This window comes from Tachypleus tridentatus, chromosome 1 (assembly GCF_004210375.1).
Source record: "Tachypleus tridentatus isolate NWPU-2018 chromosome 1, ASM421037v1, whole genome shotgun sequence".
Lineage (NCBI taxonomy): Eukaryota > Metazoa > Arthropoda > Merostomata > Xiphosura > Limulidae > Tachypleus > Tachypleus tridentatus.
In genome coordinates, this window is record NC_134825.1 from 85783481 (window position 1) to 85800101 (window position 16621).

Here is a 16621-nt window from a genome sequence, read left to right on the forward strand (position 1 = left end):
CAAGGCTCTAGAGCGCAAAGCGAGTTTGTGTGTGTGTATATATAATCACACCACGCAGTAAAACTAAATACGTAATTCAAAATACCAAATTCAGCAATTCAAGTAAGCACAATCTTTTCCTTAACAATGGGTTGAAGTCTCCAAATCTACAACAGGAATTTATCCCAAAATGTTAACACTTCGTGACATCAGAAGCTAAATATATTTACAACAAAAACATGATATCAAGTTTAATAGGAGAATATAATAACGGAGAATTAAAAACCATAATACTAATAACAAGAGTTAAGTCATATTGTAGTAATAACACTCGATAATAAAACTTCTCATTTATGGTGGTTCTAAAGTAACTAGTTTTTACTATAAAAATATCATTGCAGTGATAAAACTAATCTTAAAGTATTACAAGGCCAGGACCAGTTTTACCTTTTCTCATGAATTTTGTGTGTGACATGTTGAAAAAATCTGTGACAGGAAGTTGTTCACGATTTACCATGTTGTTATTTTTCATTTGGTCGAAACTACAATGGTAGGCTATATTTTTTATGGCTTCTGGACGTAACGACCGATCTAGAAAATTAGCTATGCGTTCTATCATACCTTCCAGGTCCTACAAGAATGTAAACAGTCACATTTATTAGTACAGAGTTACTACGTCAAAAGAGTTTTGAAATGAAACAAAAATACCAATTATATATGACTATATCAAAGTTAAAGGTTCCATTAGTTACATATACAACTACCTCTTCATGTTAAAATATTTTATCACATATCCTACCCAGTTGATATATAATATTTAAAGGGGCATTGTCAAAGAGGAAGGGGGTAGTGGATGCGATACAACCCCCCTTTTTGGGTCGTAAATAAACATTAAATTCCAGGAGTTTCCATATCTAGATGCAGGCTAACAGCGAAACCAATAACTTCAGCACCCATCTTTCACAGGTGTATTAATAGCCAGTGAACCAGTTTCTCGGTATAATATGAGCGGTCAAGTACCGTACGGCGTTGTACAGAACTGTTTGTTTATTTGTTTTTGAATTTCCCGCAAAGCTACACGAGGGCTATCTGCGCTAGCCGTCCCTAATTTAGCAGTATAAGACCAAAGGGGAGGCAGCTAGTCATCACCACCCACCGCCAACTCTTGGGCTACTCTTTTACCAACGAATAATGGGAGTGGCCGTACGTTATAACGCCCCTACCACTGAAAGGACGAGCATGTTTGGTGTGACGGGGATGCAAACCCGCGACCCTCAGAATATGTGTCAAGTGCTTTAACCACCTGGCCATGCCGGGCGTGTACCGTGCTGACTAGACAAACGACATATAGTAAAACCATGTATTGACCAGGATAAACCCTTCATGTCTTCATTGATGCTAAGGCAACAAAATATGTTTCAGACAGCTGTGTCTGCCCACACCACGATGCCTGATTAAAGTTTTACGGAGGTAGTGGAGAAAGTAGTATGAAATTGTGAATTTAATAAAAAAATTCATATACATACGCTTAATGAATAATGAAAGATTTATTCATCCCATTTTCCAGGGAACGAGACAAATGTCTCTTTTCCCCTACTCCGCCAAAAACAGTATCAAGTATATTTTGAAAATTTGCATGAATATTTATTTCAACACAACTTAATGCAACGTTATCGATTTCTCGTCTTAATGTATGCAACATTAATAGGAACAATATCCTTACTTAGAAAATCCTGGTGACGCCCATGGTTTATTTTATTGTTTACTTTATTTTTATTTGTAAAAAAAATCCATGATTAATTATACCTAACTTTGGGTGCAATATTCCACTCTCCGTAGCACGAAAAAATGATACAAAATTGAAAAATAAAATATTAATCTGATGCATGGTGCTATTAATTAAAGTATATGTTGATTTCTTTACACGATAATGGCGTATAAGGTATTTTAAAGTGTATCTTTTTATATCTTAATTTGCAACTTGGACATTTTACTGTACTTATAAAATCAGTTTTATGGTATATTTACCACTTTCAGCTCTTCATAAGATATAAAAAGGACTTTGTCTGGATGTTGCTGGTGATACTTCCAGTAGGAAAGAACGTGGTCAAACCAAGAGCCATAAACCACTTTGGAATTAAAGAAATACAACAAAATGTACATGTTAATACCTTGCATATGTCTAGAAATAGATAACCAGTTCAAGTACACATTTTTTTTTTATTTTGAGGCTGATATTGATTCGTTTATTCAGAGGTTGAGTATTTTTATATTAAAACCATTTTCAAGATTAACCACGTCGTTACAATTCAAGTGACTACATTCGGTTATACTCCGTTTGACGTACCTTGAAAACAGTTATGGTGTGTAATTTCTATTCCAAAAGCTTTCATTGTAAAAATGTTATGTCCCAAACACACCACTCCTCCCTGCTGCTTTCCATAATGTACTTATTGCATAAGGATGACGGTTTTCAGGTGCTTATTTCAATATTCCGATTACACAGAAACTTATAGGCGCTATGTAAAGCTACTTTACCAATATGTCTTAGTATGAAATAACATTAATAACCTTTTAATTTTTCAGTTACTTATTGTATGCAATAGTTGATCAGGTATGCGATGAAAAACTTGTAAACATTTCGAGATGCAATGTAGATTCTTTTTGTATTATATTTCCGACGCAATTTATTTATACACTCAGGACATAAAGACATGAGATTTACAGTTTCAAAGATGGAGAAATCCTTGGTGTTTAATGTTCTTTGAAAACTAAGTAATGTGGATTAATTTGGAATACAAGAATAACCCAGAAAGAGCTGTTACGTACCTTGCCCAAAAGCGACCAGTTTTTGATGGCATCACACTAACTACAAAATGCTAATGAATATCAAAACGTAATGTCGATACACAACGTTACACTAACTGTATATCTGTTGTAGTTGTCATGCGACTTACTGATCTGCATATTCAAAATAGTTTTAATATAACGTACTCAATCCTTTGTAATAAAATCATATACACAATTCAAAAATACACACACACATTTACTGTCGGAAAAACAAATGCTTAAGATATTTTACAATTAGCTTATGTGCTATAATATGAAAACTTTTATCTGTTCTGTTTATTCTCATCTGATCTGAGTTGGAGTGTTACATTTTCTAAACACTGCTCCTCAATTAACAATATATTCCTTGCATATTTGTAATGAAATATTGGCCAGAAACAGAGCAACATTATATATTTGCATTATTACAAGCCATCATATTAGATACACTAGAAAATACCTGAAAACTACTTTGCGTGTATTTTTAGTCATATTTACTATTGATATGTGTCAGAAACTATCTGTAAAACTAATAAATTTAAAAAATGAAATAGGTGTTTCTGATACTTAATCACACTAAGGGATAGCATCATGAATCCTATTTATTATATAACACAATTTAGAGGCCAAGTGATTAAAAACTCGTAAAAACATACTTTAATTAGGGCAATATTAACAGTTTAATAAAAATGCAAGACCAAGCACACAAACAAACAGAACGATTGCTGAATTTTTACTTATGTTCAGAGCTGATCTCAGGCAAAATTTTGACTAGTGCGAACTTTGTATTCGGTGCCTCTGTCCGGGTGAAATCAACAAGAATTTCTAATTGTAAGGTCGATTCTGGAGTGGGCGCTCTGTGCTTCACGAGCCACCTCTGCTTGTTCTTACCTCTACAATCAACTCTGACAAGGTTAACTCTTCAACCAACTTCACTTAGTGACAAGGTTAAGTGTTTCGTCTGTATTCATAAAAATACTTTATGATGATAGTGAAACAAAGAATTACAACACCAAACAGTTATAAGAATTTATTGTAACTAAAAACCTTTTTTTCATGTTTTTTCGTTGTTATTTCTGTTCTAATTCAAATACAAAAGTTTATTTAATGCATAACGTTTGTCGAATATGATTGTTGCTAGGATACTTGATGACAGCTGTATTAAAGTACATGGCCCTTTGCACACTCTTAGATAAAGATCGTATTTTTACTGTACTCATGTGACTTACCGATAAACGCAGAGGTTAAAAATATTTCATTATCAAGTACATTATTTTCAAGTATCACAAAATACATCCACTATTACCGAAATTGCACAATTAGGATAAAATACGCCCCACGTTTAAGGTTTCCAATTTTAGACTTAATTTTTTCTTATATATTATAATAATCATAATTAAAACCTATTTCATATTCTTTATGTATGTTTTCAGAAATTCACGCAAATCCATTCAAGAGCCATCTACCCCTAAGAGTTCATAATTTTGAACTTATAAGCTAGAAAAAGGTTGGTAGTCAACAATACCAATCTCTAACTCTTGAGTAATTTTTCTTAATGTATTATATAGTATTTCCGTCATCCTAATAACGCAACCAAGGCCTCATAATAGAAAAAGAAATATGGGACTCTCAGATCCAACAGTCCAGCATGTTAACTACTACGTTAATATTGGCTTTCGTTAAGATTCAAATTGAAGGGCGCACAAAGTTAATTTTGAAGTACTAAATACATGACTTATACACAGTCAATTTAATGTTCATATAAGTGAAATGTTCCATCCGACAAACAAATGTTGACGTTTAAAGAATAGTTCTCTACATGTTTCACCAAAAACCTTCAATATTATACGAGTGATAAATTTACGGTTAATTGCAGTTTTGAGATTCCGTGCTCTTTGCATAATTTAATATTTCACGGTGTATGTATACGTAAAAGTGGATCAAAATTGTCAGAAGTGCACCCGTCGAAGGCAGGTGAAAACTAGAGAATAAGAAGACACGTAGATAGTCGGGGAAATACAAGCAAAAGAAATGTGAAAATAAATTGTTGAATGATTTACTTGTTTGTTTTGAATTTCGCTCAAAGCTACACGAGGGCTATCTGCATTAGCCGTTCCTAATTTAGCAGTGTAAGACTAGAGGGCTTGTTTGTTTTTTGAATTTCGCGCAAAGCCACTAAAGGGTCTTCTGTGCTAGCCGTCCCTAATTTAGCAGTATAAGATTAGAGGGAAGGCAGCTAGTCATCACCACCCACCGCCAACGAATTAATGGGATTGACCATCATATTATAACGCCCTCACGTCTGAAAGGGCGAGCATGTTTGGTGCGATCGGGATTCGAACCTGCGAGTTGAATGCCTTAAAACACTTGGCCATGCCGGGCCTAAGACTAGAGGGAGAGCAACTGGTTATCACCACCCAACGCCAACTCTTGGGCTACTCTTTTACCAATGAATAGTGGGGTTGACCGTCACATATACGCCCCCACGGCTGAAAGGGCGAGCATGTTTGGTGTAAGAGGGATTCGAACCCGCGACCTTCGGATTACCAGTCCAGTGTCTTTACCACCTGGCCAAATCATTTACTTCCATGACGTTTTATTAAAAGCCTTAACCTTTATCTTTATCTTTTCCGACTGTTGTCTCCGGCTACCAAATCTATTTTAAAATCTTCATGTGTTTGTAGTGGGTCACTATTTTAGACCCAAAATTGAATTCAAGTTGGGAAAATCGTAAACCTTTAGTTGCTTATAAGTAAATGTACTTTGTTTTCTTTTTGTTTTTTTTCAGTACAAATCCAAATTGAAAGTACCATTATTTTCTTATGAAAAGATAACAATATGAAACTCTTTTACCCGAGTGATTTCAAGCGGTACACCTTTCATCATCAAGGACAAAGGTTATAAATCCACCACTTTTCCTGATCCACTAAGACTTTCAGAGAAACATTAAAATCTCATCTAATATTCTCCTCCGACACTGCTTATCTTATTTTACCTAATTTCGTGTTTTGCGAAAATTACGTAATTTCTTTAATATTAATGGTTAGGTTATATTTTATTGTTCAAAACACTAGAAACGATGTCGCTTTCGCCCAAAATATTAAATGTTTATTTGTTTGGTTGTCAAGTGCATAATAGGCTATCTGTACTGTGTCCATTACAAAGACCAAGCACAGAAATTTAGAATTAAGTAACCAGGGGACCAAACTGTTAATAAAATAATATTCAAAAAAATATTTATACTGTAAAAATATATTTCAAAACCTATCATCTAAGTAAATACATGTAACAGAATAACATTATAGTGCATGGTAATACATAAAAACGTTCTTTGTTAGTTTATATAGTCTTTAAGAAGTCGTTTTATGTGTATATATTTGATCTGATAATGTTTACATACAATAAAAACGAATGTTGTTTTGTACAGTATCATGCAACCCTTGCACGTTAATTTCATCCACTTGATTCAACTTAGAATTAAAACGTTAAAAATCTTTGCTTATGCGAAATTAGATTAATCCTTAAATTTTACATCATAAACAAATCTTCAATTTACTACGCCTACAAAAAATGATAATAAAATAATTCAAAGGAAAAAGTACCATATACTTACAGTGTCCCTGTAAAAACAAGGTAAGAAAGTCGTTCCAAGAACCAGTGTAATTTCCAAGAAAAGTGGAAATCTGATGATGATGATAGCAAGATACAGCATTATCCTTTGGATTTCTCATCACATATATAACCTGCAAAACAGATACATAAGCTTTAGATAAATAGAAACAGTGGCAACTACTCGGTAAAGTGATATTTATGTAACAGATCGGCTTAATATTATTCTATCGGCTTCTTATTATTCTAAGAAGAAATTACAAAACTTTAAAGAAAAAAATCAATAAAAATGATAAAACTATGAAATTGTAATTACTAATCTGCTAGCATGAAAAACTATAAATGGTGGAAATGACACATTTATTCCTTGCTTTGTATAAAATAAAATATATGCCACGAAAATATGAAATTTTTTCATTACATAGTTTAAAGTAATTGTTGAACTAAAGAAGAAAAATAATATCTAATATTATTGCAACTATCACTGCTATACACTAACTAACAAAGTAGACGTACTTTACACTTCGCTTCCTGCAACTGTTTTGGAATTAAATCAAAGGGAAGATGAGTGGCCATCAAACGAGGTGATCTAAGTTTTCGTAGAAAACGAAGATGGCCAATAGGTCGTCCTACTTCCAAATGATGCACACGAAAAATCAACAACTTCTTTTGTACCTTCTTTGTATCCCCACCGTTATAAATAAGAGACACAATCTCTTCGGTCCATGTCGTGCCTGTAAGAGGACATATTTTGCTGTTTGATCATTTAACTTAGTTATATGCTGGCCAAAACGATAAACTAATGAAAACGAAAATTTCTAAGTATCAAGTTTATGGTCAGTATGTTTTAAGAAACTTACTAAAAACAATCACATACAGCTTTTATTTCAGGTATGCTTTACAGCAGTTCAAAGTTGTCTATACAGGCTCTACAAATTTTATGGTTACTACTAAAAAATTTACTTATAAGAATTAATAATATATATTTTTTATTAACAAGATATTTCTTTTTAAGCATGTTAAAATAATTTATAGTTAAACTCAGCTTGTTAATATAAAACAAAAAAAGTTCTTTTGTTAAAACGAAACAGTTATTTAGCTGAACGATAATTTACAATAATTTAGTCATTCTTCAATAATAAAAAGTATTGAAAAATTACTCATAAAGCGCTAATTTTCATAAAAATGTTCTCATTGTGAATATTTGACAAATGAGTTACTTTCTGTCGCAATTTTAGAAACAAGTCACTTGTGTAGAACTTCGAGAGATTTGGTTCATTGCAGAATGAGAGTAAATCCGCAACACACTCTATGATAACGTATGGACCAGACGTGGCATATTGGTTAACGGGCCGAAAAATTAATAAAGGCTCGGGATTTACTTCCTCTGAACTTACTCTGCATTTTGAGATATGGACGCGTCATAAAATTCAGAGGCAAAACTGTTATTTGGTTCAAAGACCAGAGCAAAGCTTCCGTGGCAGCAGGTGCAGTTGATTGGCTGCCCTCCTTTTGATCAAATTTAAGGACGATTGTATATGATCCGTAGAGGTCTATAAGCAGGTTGCTTAGTCCACGTGCACATAATGTGCCGTTCTTATTGCAAATTAGTTTAAAAAACAAACAAGCACAACTAGATGTCATGGTTCGATGAAAAAATTGTTTGGAGATTGTCTTTGTAAAATTCAACAAACAACATCAAATATTTCCATAAATGAAAATCTTTTATGATCACTTGATATAATGTTAAAGTACTGGTTAATCATTAATACAATACACCCCACAAACGCTAAAAACAAATCACGAATAAATTTAGTGAAAGAATGAAGTCAAATTCAGTTTGAAATATTTAAATATTCTTTAACATGTATTACTTACGATGGGATAAAAGACTAGGATAAAGTGTATTTGTTTTCATAAACTAAATATGGCACTTTATGTGCACTTTTTGAACTAAATGCTCTGTCTTTGCATGTTAGTTTTTCTTATTCAACCAATCAATCAATTATTCACAAACATTATTTTTGAAAGCAAAAATCATACCCAAGACTCAACTTAATAGCATTTAGCAACTGCTGTAATTATAAAATTTCACTGATATTTTTGAACGTAGAAAAGCAGACGAATCAATAACACGATATAACAAGACACAATTTAGGCTTCGACCTAAAACTGGCATTTAGCAGATGTTTTTGATGGTTCTTCCACAGTTCAGGTGTGCTGATTCGGAAAATGACTGACGCCACTTTGGCATCCCTAAGCGTTTAGAAATATCCAAGATACCTGCCAAAACACAAATTTGACTATATATTTGCTTTTATTGGAAGCATTACATTAAAATATGAACCTCATGTTTTTGAGTGCCATGATTTAAATTTGCTATCATTTTGTTCCCGAAATGATCATAAATCCATTGCAGCGACTAAGATGGCCAAAATATTGAAATTTATGCCCTTGAGGTTGAACATTTTAAGATAAAATTACTCTTTGTTTCTATGATTATTAGCAATAGCATGTAAGGTAATTACATTATTTCCAATAAATATGTACGCTTGAGGGTAAAATCACTGCAGGAAGTATACTTATAGGCTAAGTATGCCTATATTCTTGTTAAATAAAGTCTGTGTGGAGTATAGTCTCTAGTTGCCAAACATTTGAGGTTATACATTACACAAGTAAGCTAACGTAGACAGGCCTTTATCATACAACCGACGTAGCGTTAGCTTCTGGTTATTAATCTGAGATAACATGAACATTTTTGCATGGACTAATACATGTACAGGTATATGTAATGTATGGTGGTCTTGAATGTTTAGCAATTTGACGAATTTACTTTCTTTTAACATTAAAGACGGTGTTTTTGGTATTCAGTGTCATACTGATTTTTGACGGCGCCTTGTGCGACATATACATTCGATGTCTTCCAACCTAAACCATTAATTCGTATTGTTAATTAATTGAACAGTCTGAGCTCTCATTTGAGCTGGCGCCCTGTATGGTCATATTCATATCATTTGGTGACATTTTGCAGTAGTATTTTGTAACTTAGTCACTTGCTAGGTTTAATCTTACTAATATTCTTCAACCATCAAATTTACCAGCGAGTATTATCAGTGTATATTTTGACCGTTGTTTATTTTTCACAATGTTATTGCTAAGAAAAAGCAACCTTCAAACTAACCAGCGAATACAGGCACAGAATACCACGAAACAATGGAACCTCGGCTTATACATACGCAACTACTTAGTAAAAAACCTTTTGAAAATGAGAGATGAAAGTGCCCAGTCTGTTGAGGTGATCATTTCACAGGAGGAAACGTTATCACGCATTGCATCTGGCAACAATGACAAAGAAATAATTAGAACAAAGTTGTAAACACGCATTCATCCTTTTAAATTAGCGAATTATCCTGCTGGACAGATAAACATTGTCACTGGCTGAATAAGTCGTGATGAAATGTATGTTAACCAAATGATTGGAATTGGCAAGCAGCATATGTCAAAGTGCAAGACAGGCTTACACGAATGTTTCTATAAACCCACGAAAGCAAAAATATTGACAATGTCAGCAGGTCAAAAAAGTGCCAAGGTTGATTCCGTAACAACTTGTGCCAGTGACTTTATATACACCAAAATAATAGGCTTGCCAGGTTCACATTACAATGACGTCAAAAAACATTTTAGGTACGAACATGGCCTATCCTAACATTAATGTGTGACGATAATGGGCAAAGAGAAATATCCAAAGGAAGCCAACCCTAAAGATAAAACAACAGGTTAAGCAATCAAATTACACCGTGCCTTTACCAAAAGCTGTCATTATATACGGGTGTGCCCTTACGTGAGTAATACATTGTCCATCCACTGGTGCAGTGCAAGACTGCGTCAATGGTTTTACAATGTTTATCAGCAAAGTTGCTTCAGTCTTGTTTTTGACCATCATTATGATTTTAGTGAGATAATATATAGGCCAATAAGCCTTATATCATGCATTATAGCCTAGCTTTTCAATCCCAAGCCAATAAGTCGTGCTTAGTGTTGCTAATAACAAAATGCCACTTATTAGCATAAGTTATTGTAACGCCAATTCATGAATAGCGCACAGTCACCGACATTGGGCTAACTACGCGTAAACACTCACAGATTTCAAATTATCCTCTAACTGTTCGTGAAACTTCTGGGTGTGATCCCACTTCATACATGTGAGGGAATAGTTAAAGAAATTATTGGTAAAATACTGTCAGCAGGTTACAAACTTGATCATTTTGAAGCTTGTAATGCAAAAATGAATGAGGTCATTTGTAGCTGCGGGAAGTAAGCCGATTCATACCAACCTGTTTGACATACGCTATGACACTTGAAAACTTCCACCAAAGTAATGAAGGCTGGTACAAAGCTAAAATCTTTCTCACCCACATCAGAAGTCTTTGCTGAAAATGCCAAAAGAACTCATTTTCAAACATGTAATTAAATGGCAACATTAAACAAAAGATTCCCAAGATCTTGACCAGACTGAATTTGGATGGGAGCGTAACTTATTGACAAAGACTTGTTATCAGTTGAAAAGTCAATAGCTCCAACCAAAATAGTTCAGATGACTACCATCTTCAAAGGCCAGGTGTAGCTGTGTAGTAAGTCGTTGTTTTGTCGGATTAATGAAAGCAACAGTAATTACAGTAATTAAAGGTTGTTCTTGTTTTGATTTAAGCACAAAGCTACACAATGGGATATCTGTGCTCTGCCCACCACAGGTATCGAAATCCGGTTTTTAGCGTAGTCAGTCCGCAGACATACTGCTGAGCCACTGGGGGGGGGCAGTAATTAAAGGGCTAAAACACTAGAGAACCAAATTTACGAACGCGATGAGGAGGTTGAGAATGAGGAAACTAGTATTTATATACTGTATTTATTATTAGTTAGTGGTATTAGTGGTAAGGATATTGTGAAAGATGTATTTCATTAATTTTCTAGTGATTAAGATACGTACAATTTAAATTGCAAAATTGTTGCAGCGTGTATTGCCATTATTGATAAGATGATTTGATAACAGTTTATATAATAGGGGCCTTCAAGATATGTCATAGTACAGGGGTGGCCAAACTTGCGTAACGTAAGAGCCATATACGATAAACTTCAGATGTTTAAGAGCCACAAGACATGAACAAATATTACACACACACGTGTTTATTATTACATGCATAATTTGTTACATAAATTTTATATAAATATTAATAAATACATGTGCATAATAATATTTATTCATGTATGTAGTTTTTAAACTGTTAATTTGTATTAGTTTCAATAATCACAAACTACACATATATAACAAATGCTTTCAAAATCCTGGCTGATTATTGTTTTAACTATATTGAGCGTACTTAATACGGCAATGAACTACGGAAACATCTAAGAAAAATATGCAAATTTGCACTTCACGAACATTAAATAAGACTGCAAAGAAATAAAAAGAAAAGGGGTAAAAACAGATATTTTTAATGATATTTATTTGTCTTAGTAAATATCTGGTCAAAACGTGGAGGAAAATATGTAAAACAATAAAATTAGAGATAATTTAATGAGATACCACCTTATAAAATTTTAGTCTTATCATAATATTTTTCTGACACAAACAGACATTGATACAATTATCAGGCTATTTACTGCTAGTAGAGAGAGGTCTTGTGAGTTTCCATCTTGGTTGTGAGTCGTTGAAATTCTGGCTGATATGTTGTCAAGGCTGTATGAACTAGCTCCGTCAGGTGTTGATTTGTAAGGATTGCACGGTGTTTCAACTTCACAAACTTCATTAGAGTCCAGTGATTCACAGCAGTTGTTATGCTGAAAATTGAGATGAGGCGCACATTGGTTTTCTTCACTTCAAGATATTTTATTTCTGGAACATGCTTCCAGAACTCAATTGTGGAATGGGATTTATGGATCATCTTCAGACCCAGATCCTCCTGTAGTTCTATTAGTTGTATTTCCACAGCACATGATTCTGTAACCAGAGGTTCGAGAATTGGGCAACCATTATTAATCACATCAACCAGGAATGGATTTACAAGAAAGACGAAGCAGGGCTTTACTTTTGCAAGTCCTCAAACCTGTCTAGGAATTATCAAGCAGTCCTCGTAATTTATCTTTGTATTCTTCCAGTTTGTGGTCTTTTATTTCAATATCAGGGAATGTATTTACTCTCCTTTTGAAATTGGGAAAGTAACTGAAGTTTCTTAACAATATGTCTCTTTGAAAGTCTTATTTTATTCTGAAAGTTCAAAATTGTCCGAGTACGATCAGAAACGATCTTATCCTTCCCCTCGAGTGCCAAGTTTAGAGTTTGCAGATGATTCATTATATCAGTAAGGAACATTAGATCTTGCATCCATTTATCATTTCCCAGTTGAGGATAGAATCTTTTCTTTTCTTCAAGAAAAGTAATAATTGGCTCCAACAGATCCACAAATCTATTTAAGACATTGCTGGTTAACAGTCACCTCATAATGCAGTAAAAAGAGACATCACTAGGTTTATCTTCCAGCTCCAGTTCTTCAACAACTTTTTTGAACTATCGGTGAGTCTTCCCATTTAAGCGTATGAATTGACAATTTCAAGAACAAATTTCATAACATCTCCATACTTAAAGTATCTGGCTGCCTGGTGTTCACAATGAATAATGCAATGAACAGGGAGAAAGTCCAGAAAACTGGGATTACTTTTCATAAGTGCAATTAATCCTGCATTTTCCCCCATCATTGCAGGTGTTCCGTCTGCTGCAACACTGACGAGTTTATCCAATGGAATATCAGCATTTGTTAAGGCTCTGTGAAGTGCATTTTTAATGTCAACATCACGAATTGTTTCTTTTAGTTCCACTAAGTCCAACATCTCTTTTTCATAGTTACATCAGACGAAACATAAACAAATACCGCCAGTTGTGGGTTGTCTTGTATGTCTGTAGATTTGTTAAGGGCTTAGCTGAATGCAAGGAAATTCTTTAAATCATTTTGCATTTTGCCTGGAACATCAGTTCTGATTTGGGAGATACGTCTCTCTGTAGTGGGGCGTGAAGCTAGTGATTGTGCTATTAGTCGCTGAAGTTTTGTGTTAATTTGATCTAGCACTGCAACAACTTCAGCTATATTCTCCTTAACAAATTCACCATCAGAATATAGGCGTTTAACAATATTTCATGATATAGCAAAACTATATTCAGTCGTTGTATCAACTTCCTTATTGAACGTTGCCAACAGTGTCTGTCGGTTACTTGATGATGATTTTAACATAGTTAACTTGTTTTGCCGTAATTCTGACTTCGGTGGATAATCACACGAAAAGTTTTTTTGTGAATTGTTTCATAGTGTCGTTTCAAGTTATTGGCTTTGTAATGACTGAGTAACACATTGCAGATAAGACAAAGGTTTACCTCCTCTAAAGGTGAATGCAAAATATTCCTCCCACTCTGGCTTAAAATTTCCGTTTTCATTTTCATACTTTCGCTTCTTTCAATTTGATTATGCCATCTTCCTCCACAAAATTTTCACAGACACTTCTAAAAATTATTAAAGTGAAAAGAAACAATAAGCGAAACGCAACCAAACTCAACAGCGCCCAGTATCTCACTAATACTTCACTAACTTAACTGCTCGCAACACAGCCACACACGCCACAATCAGGCGATCGCAAGCCATGCCCACTAAAACTAACATTGTCAGCACCAGCTTGTGGGATTGCTGATTCTCCACCACAATTCCTCTGTAATCCTTGCTGACCCAAAATTTCTTTAATCCCCGACTCAAATCTAGCATTAAAATTAGGATTTAAATTATTAAATATATTTACTCGCCATGAACATTAAACTTACGTTTTAATCCAGTGGACTCGTAGCTTATACTCGGTAAATAATTATAAAGTTTTCAATTTTTTTATTACCTTGTACATTAAATGTGAGGCGAAAATGAGCTCAGCCAACATATTTCCGCGAGCCGCACATTATACGTCAAAGAGCCGCATGTGGATCGCGAGCCGAGGTTTGGCCACCCATGATATAATATATAACAAAGTAAACGTATACAGTTGTATAAAATTTCACTTAAATAAAGAAAATAATTTGTTTGTTTGTAGTTAAACAAAAAGCTACATAATGATATATCTGTGCTTTTCCCACCACAGGTATAGAAAACCAGTTTCTAGCATTGTACGTCCGCAAACATACCGCTGTGAAAGAAAATTAATAACATGCTCCAAACAAAACAAGATTTTTGGTGAGTGTGCACGCAGTTAGAAGAAACTTTTATTTCTACATTAAATTATAATTCGTGAGAATTTTCTTTTCTTTTGCGAAAAATGTACGATTTGTTCTTTTGATAAAGAAGTTTCGTTTATAAATAAAAAGGAAAAAGAATTACATGAATGAACATCATTTTGACTACCTGAAGTTATATCATATGTACAAAACAGAAAAAAACAACAGTTGGGTAAATGTGCTTTAGTTCACAGTGACAGGAATCTTAGCATACCGCAGGTAAGTGAGTTTTTGAAAGTCCAAGGAAAATTAATCTTTGTACAATTAGGATATATATTGCTTGCTTTATATATTTGTAATTACCGAATCACTTTATGTTTCACAACAACTCGTTTATGCATGGCAATACCTAAATAGCTCTTTTGTAAACAAAACTCAAAAGGACTTAAAGTCTAAGTTAACTGTAATTTGGATGTTACTTAGTAAGAAACAAAAAACAATATTTTGACTGAAAATCAGAGATACGATTAAACTGTACCGGACTACAAAGTGTTCAAACCCATAAATAAATGTAGAAACACCTAATTCTGAATTTGTCACTTCAGAGATTTATCCTTCCCTTTTTGTCTTTGTTTAATGTACAACAAATATATATTGGTAATATTCCTTTCAAGACATCAAGTAATGAACGGCAACCCAATGTTTCTTACCAGACTTTGGATAAGTGATAATAAACACATCATGAGGCCTTATTTCAAAATTTTCTAGTCCTTCCAAGATGGATGGAGGCACAAAATATCCTTGCATCAATATATTACGATAAAACTGAGCTTGCGGTATTGATCGAACGTAAGACTCCCACAGAGGATCACTAATGGATGACAGACACTTACTGGCACACACAACTTCACCTTTTCTTGATCTGTGCTTGGTGATCAGAGCGCCGATTGGATTTTCATACAGAAATTTTAATGAGAACATACTTTAAGTAGCTATGAACTAAATCTAAAAATAAAAATAAGAAGTTGTAAACGTCATAACTCAATCAATTCACATAATGTATGCTCAGAATCTTACCAAACTAAACAAGATTTTTTATATGCATGCACATCAAACGAATTTAGAATAATAAAATGATGTGTCATAACACCAGTGTTTGCATCACAATTGTTAAATTATTGAATATTCAGAAACAGAGTAATACTTTTCAACTATATCTCGTTCAATAACCCTAGTAAAAATACTTATAAAAATAATATAAGCTGAGAAGTTTGTTTACTTTGAGAACAAAGTCATTTTGGGCTATTTGTTGTTCCACTGCATGAAAGAATCGAGTCTTAGATTATAGCATTTTAAGTCCGTAATTTAATCTAATGCTCTAGATGCTAGTTAAAATTCTTAACACTCATTCTAAGGTTGAATTAAGGAAGGAAAAGAACAAAAGCATTTATGGATGGTAACGTTTTTATTACTATTATTCCAATAAGATAGTTGCTAAAACCGTCATCGATAAGCTGGTTTTTACTTTTAGCTAAATTTTCATCTGAAATTATACGTTATAAAGTTATGTACTCATTCACCACGCGTCACAGTAATACGAATTAACGAAGTTAGTTGACTTTTCTATACTTTATCTACTGGATGAAGAAAGAAATAGACCCGTTTAAAAGGATTTCCCATGTAAAATATAAAACAACAAACATACAATAGCTTACGATATTTTCTCCCTTAAGATCGGTTGTTGTTTTTATTTGTATTTGTTTTACATTAATTACTGAGACCGAACATAACCTTGTAGTTAGCGAGCTGGACCCTGAACATGAGGCTTCATAGTTTGATTCTACTGCTTAAAAATTTGTCCACACTTTGGGTAGTGGCGCGTTATAAGTGTGACGGTCCAATCCCACTATTCGATTAGCATAGTTCAAGAATTAATTGGTGGGTAGGTAGGTTTGGTGTTTT

At 33.8% G+C, this 16621-nt stretch overlaps 1 protein-coding gene across 6 annotated transcripts in view; it reads right to left on the minus strand.

Annotated features, from left to right (window-relative positions):
• Positions 1-16621, minus strand: part of LOC143254371 (sulfotransferase 1B1-like) — a 49509-nt gene that overhangs the window by 5474 nt on the left and 27414 nt on the right. For 4 of the 6 annotated variants that reach the window (XM_076509448.1, XM_076509454.1, XM_076509462.1 and 1 more), the window contains exons 2-6: positions 15370-15664; positions 6934-7151; positions 6422-6551; positions 2008-2108; positions 427-610 (exon numbers count right to left, since the gene is read on the minus strand). In XM_076509448.1, coding sequence (XP_076365563.1) covers positions 427-610; positions 2008-2108; positions 6422-6551; positions 6934-7151; positions 15370-15640 — 904 coding nt within the window. In that variant the 5' untranslated portion in view covers positions 15641-15664. The remainder of the gene's footprint in view (positions 1-426; positions 611-2007; positions 2109-6421; positions 6552-6933; positions 7152-15369; positions 15665-16621) is intronic. The other 2 variants (XM_076509487.1, XM_076509477.1) reach the window with 1 other exon arrangement.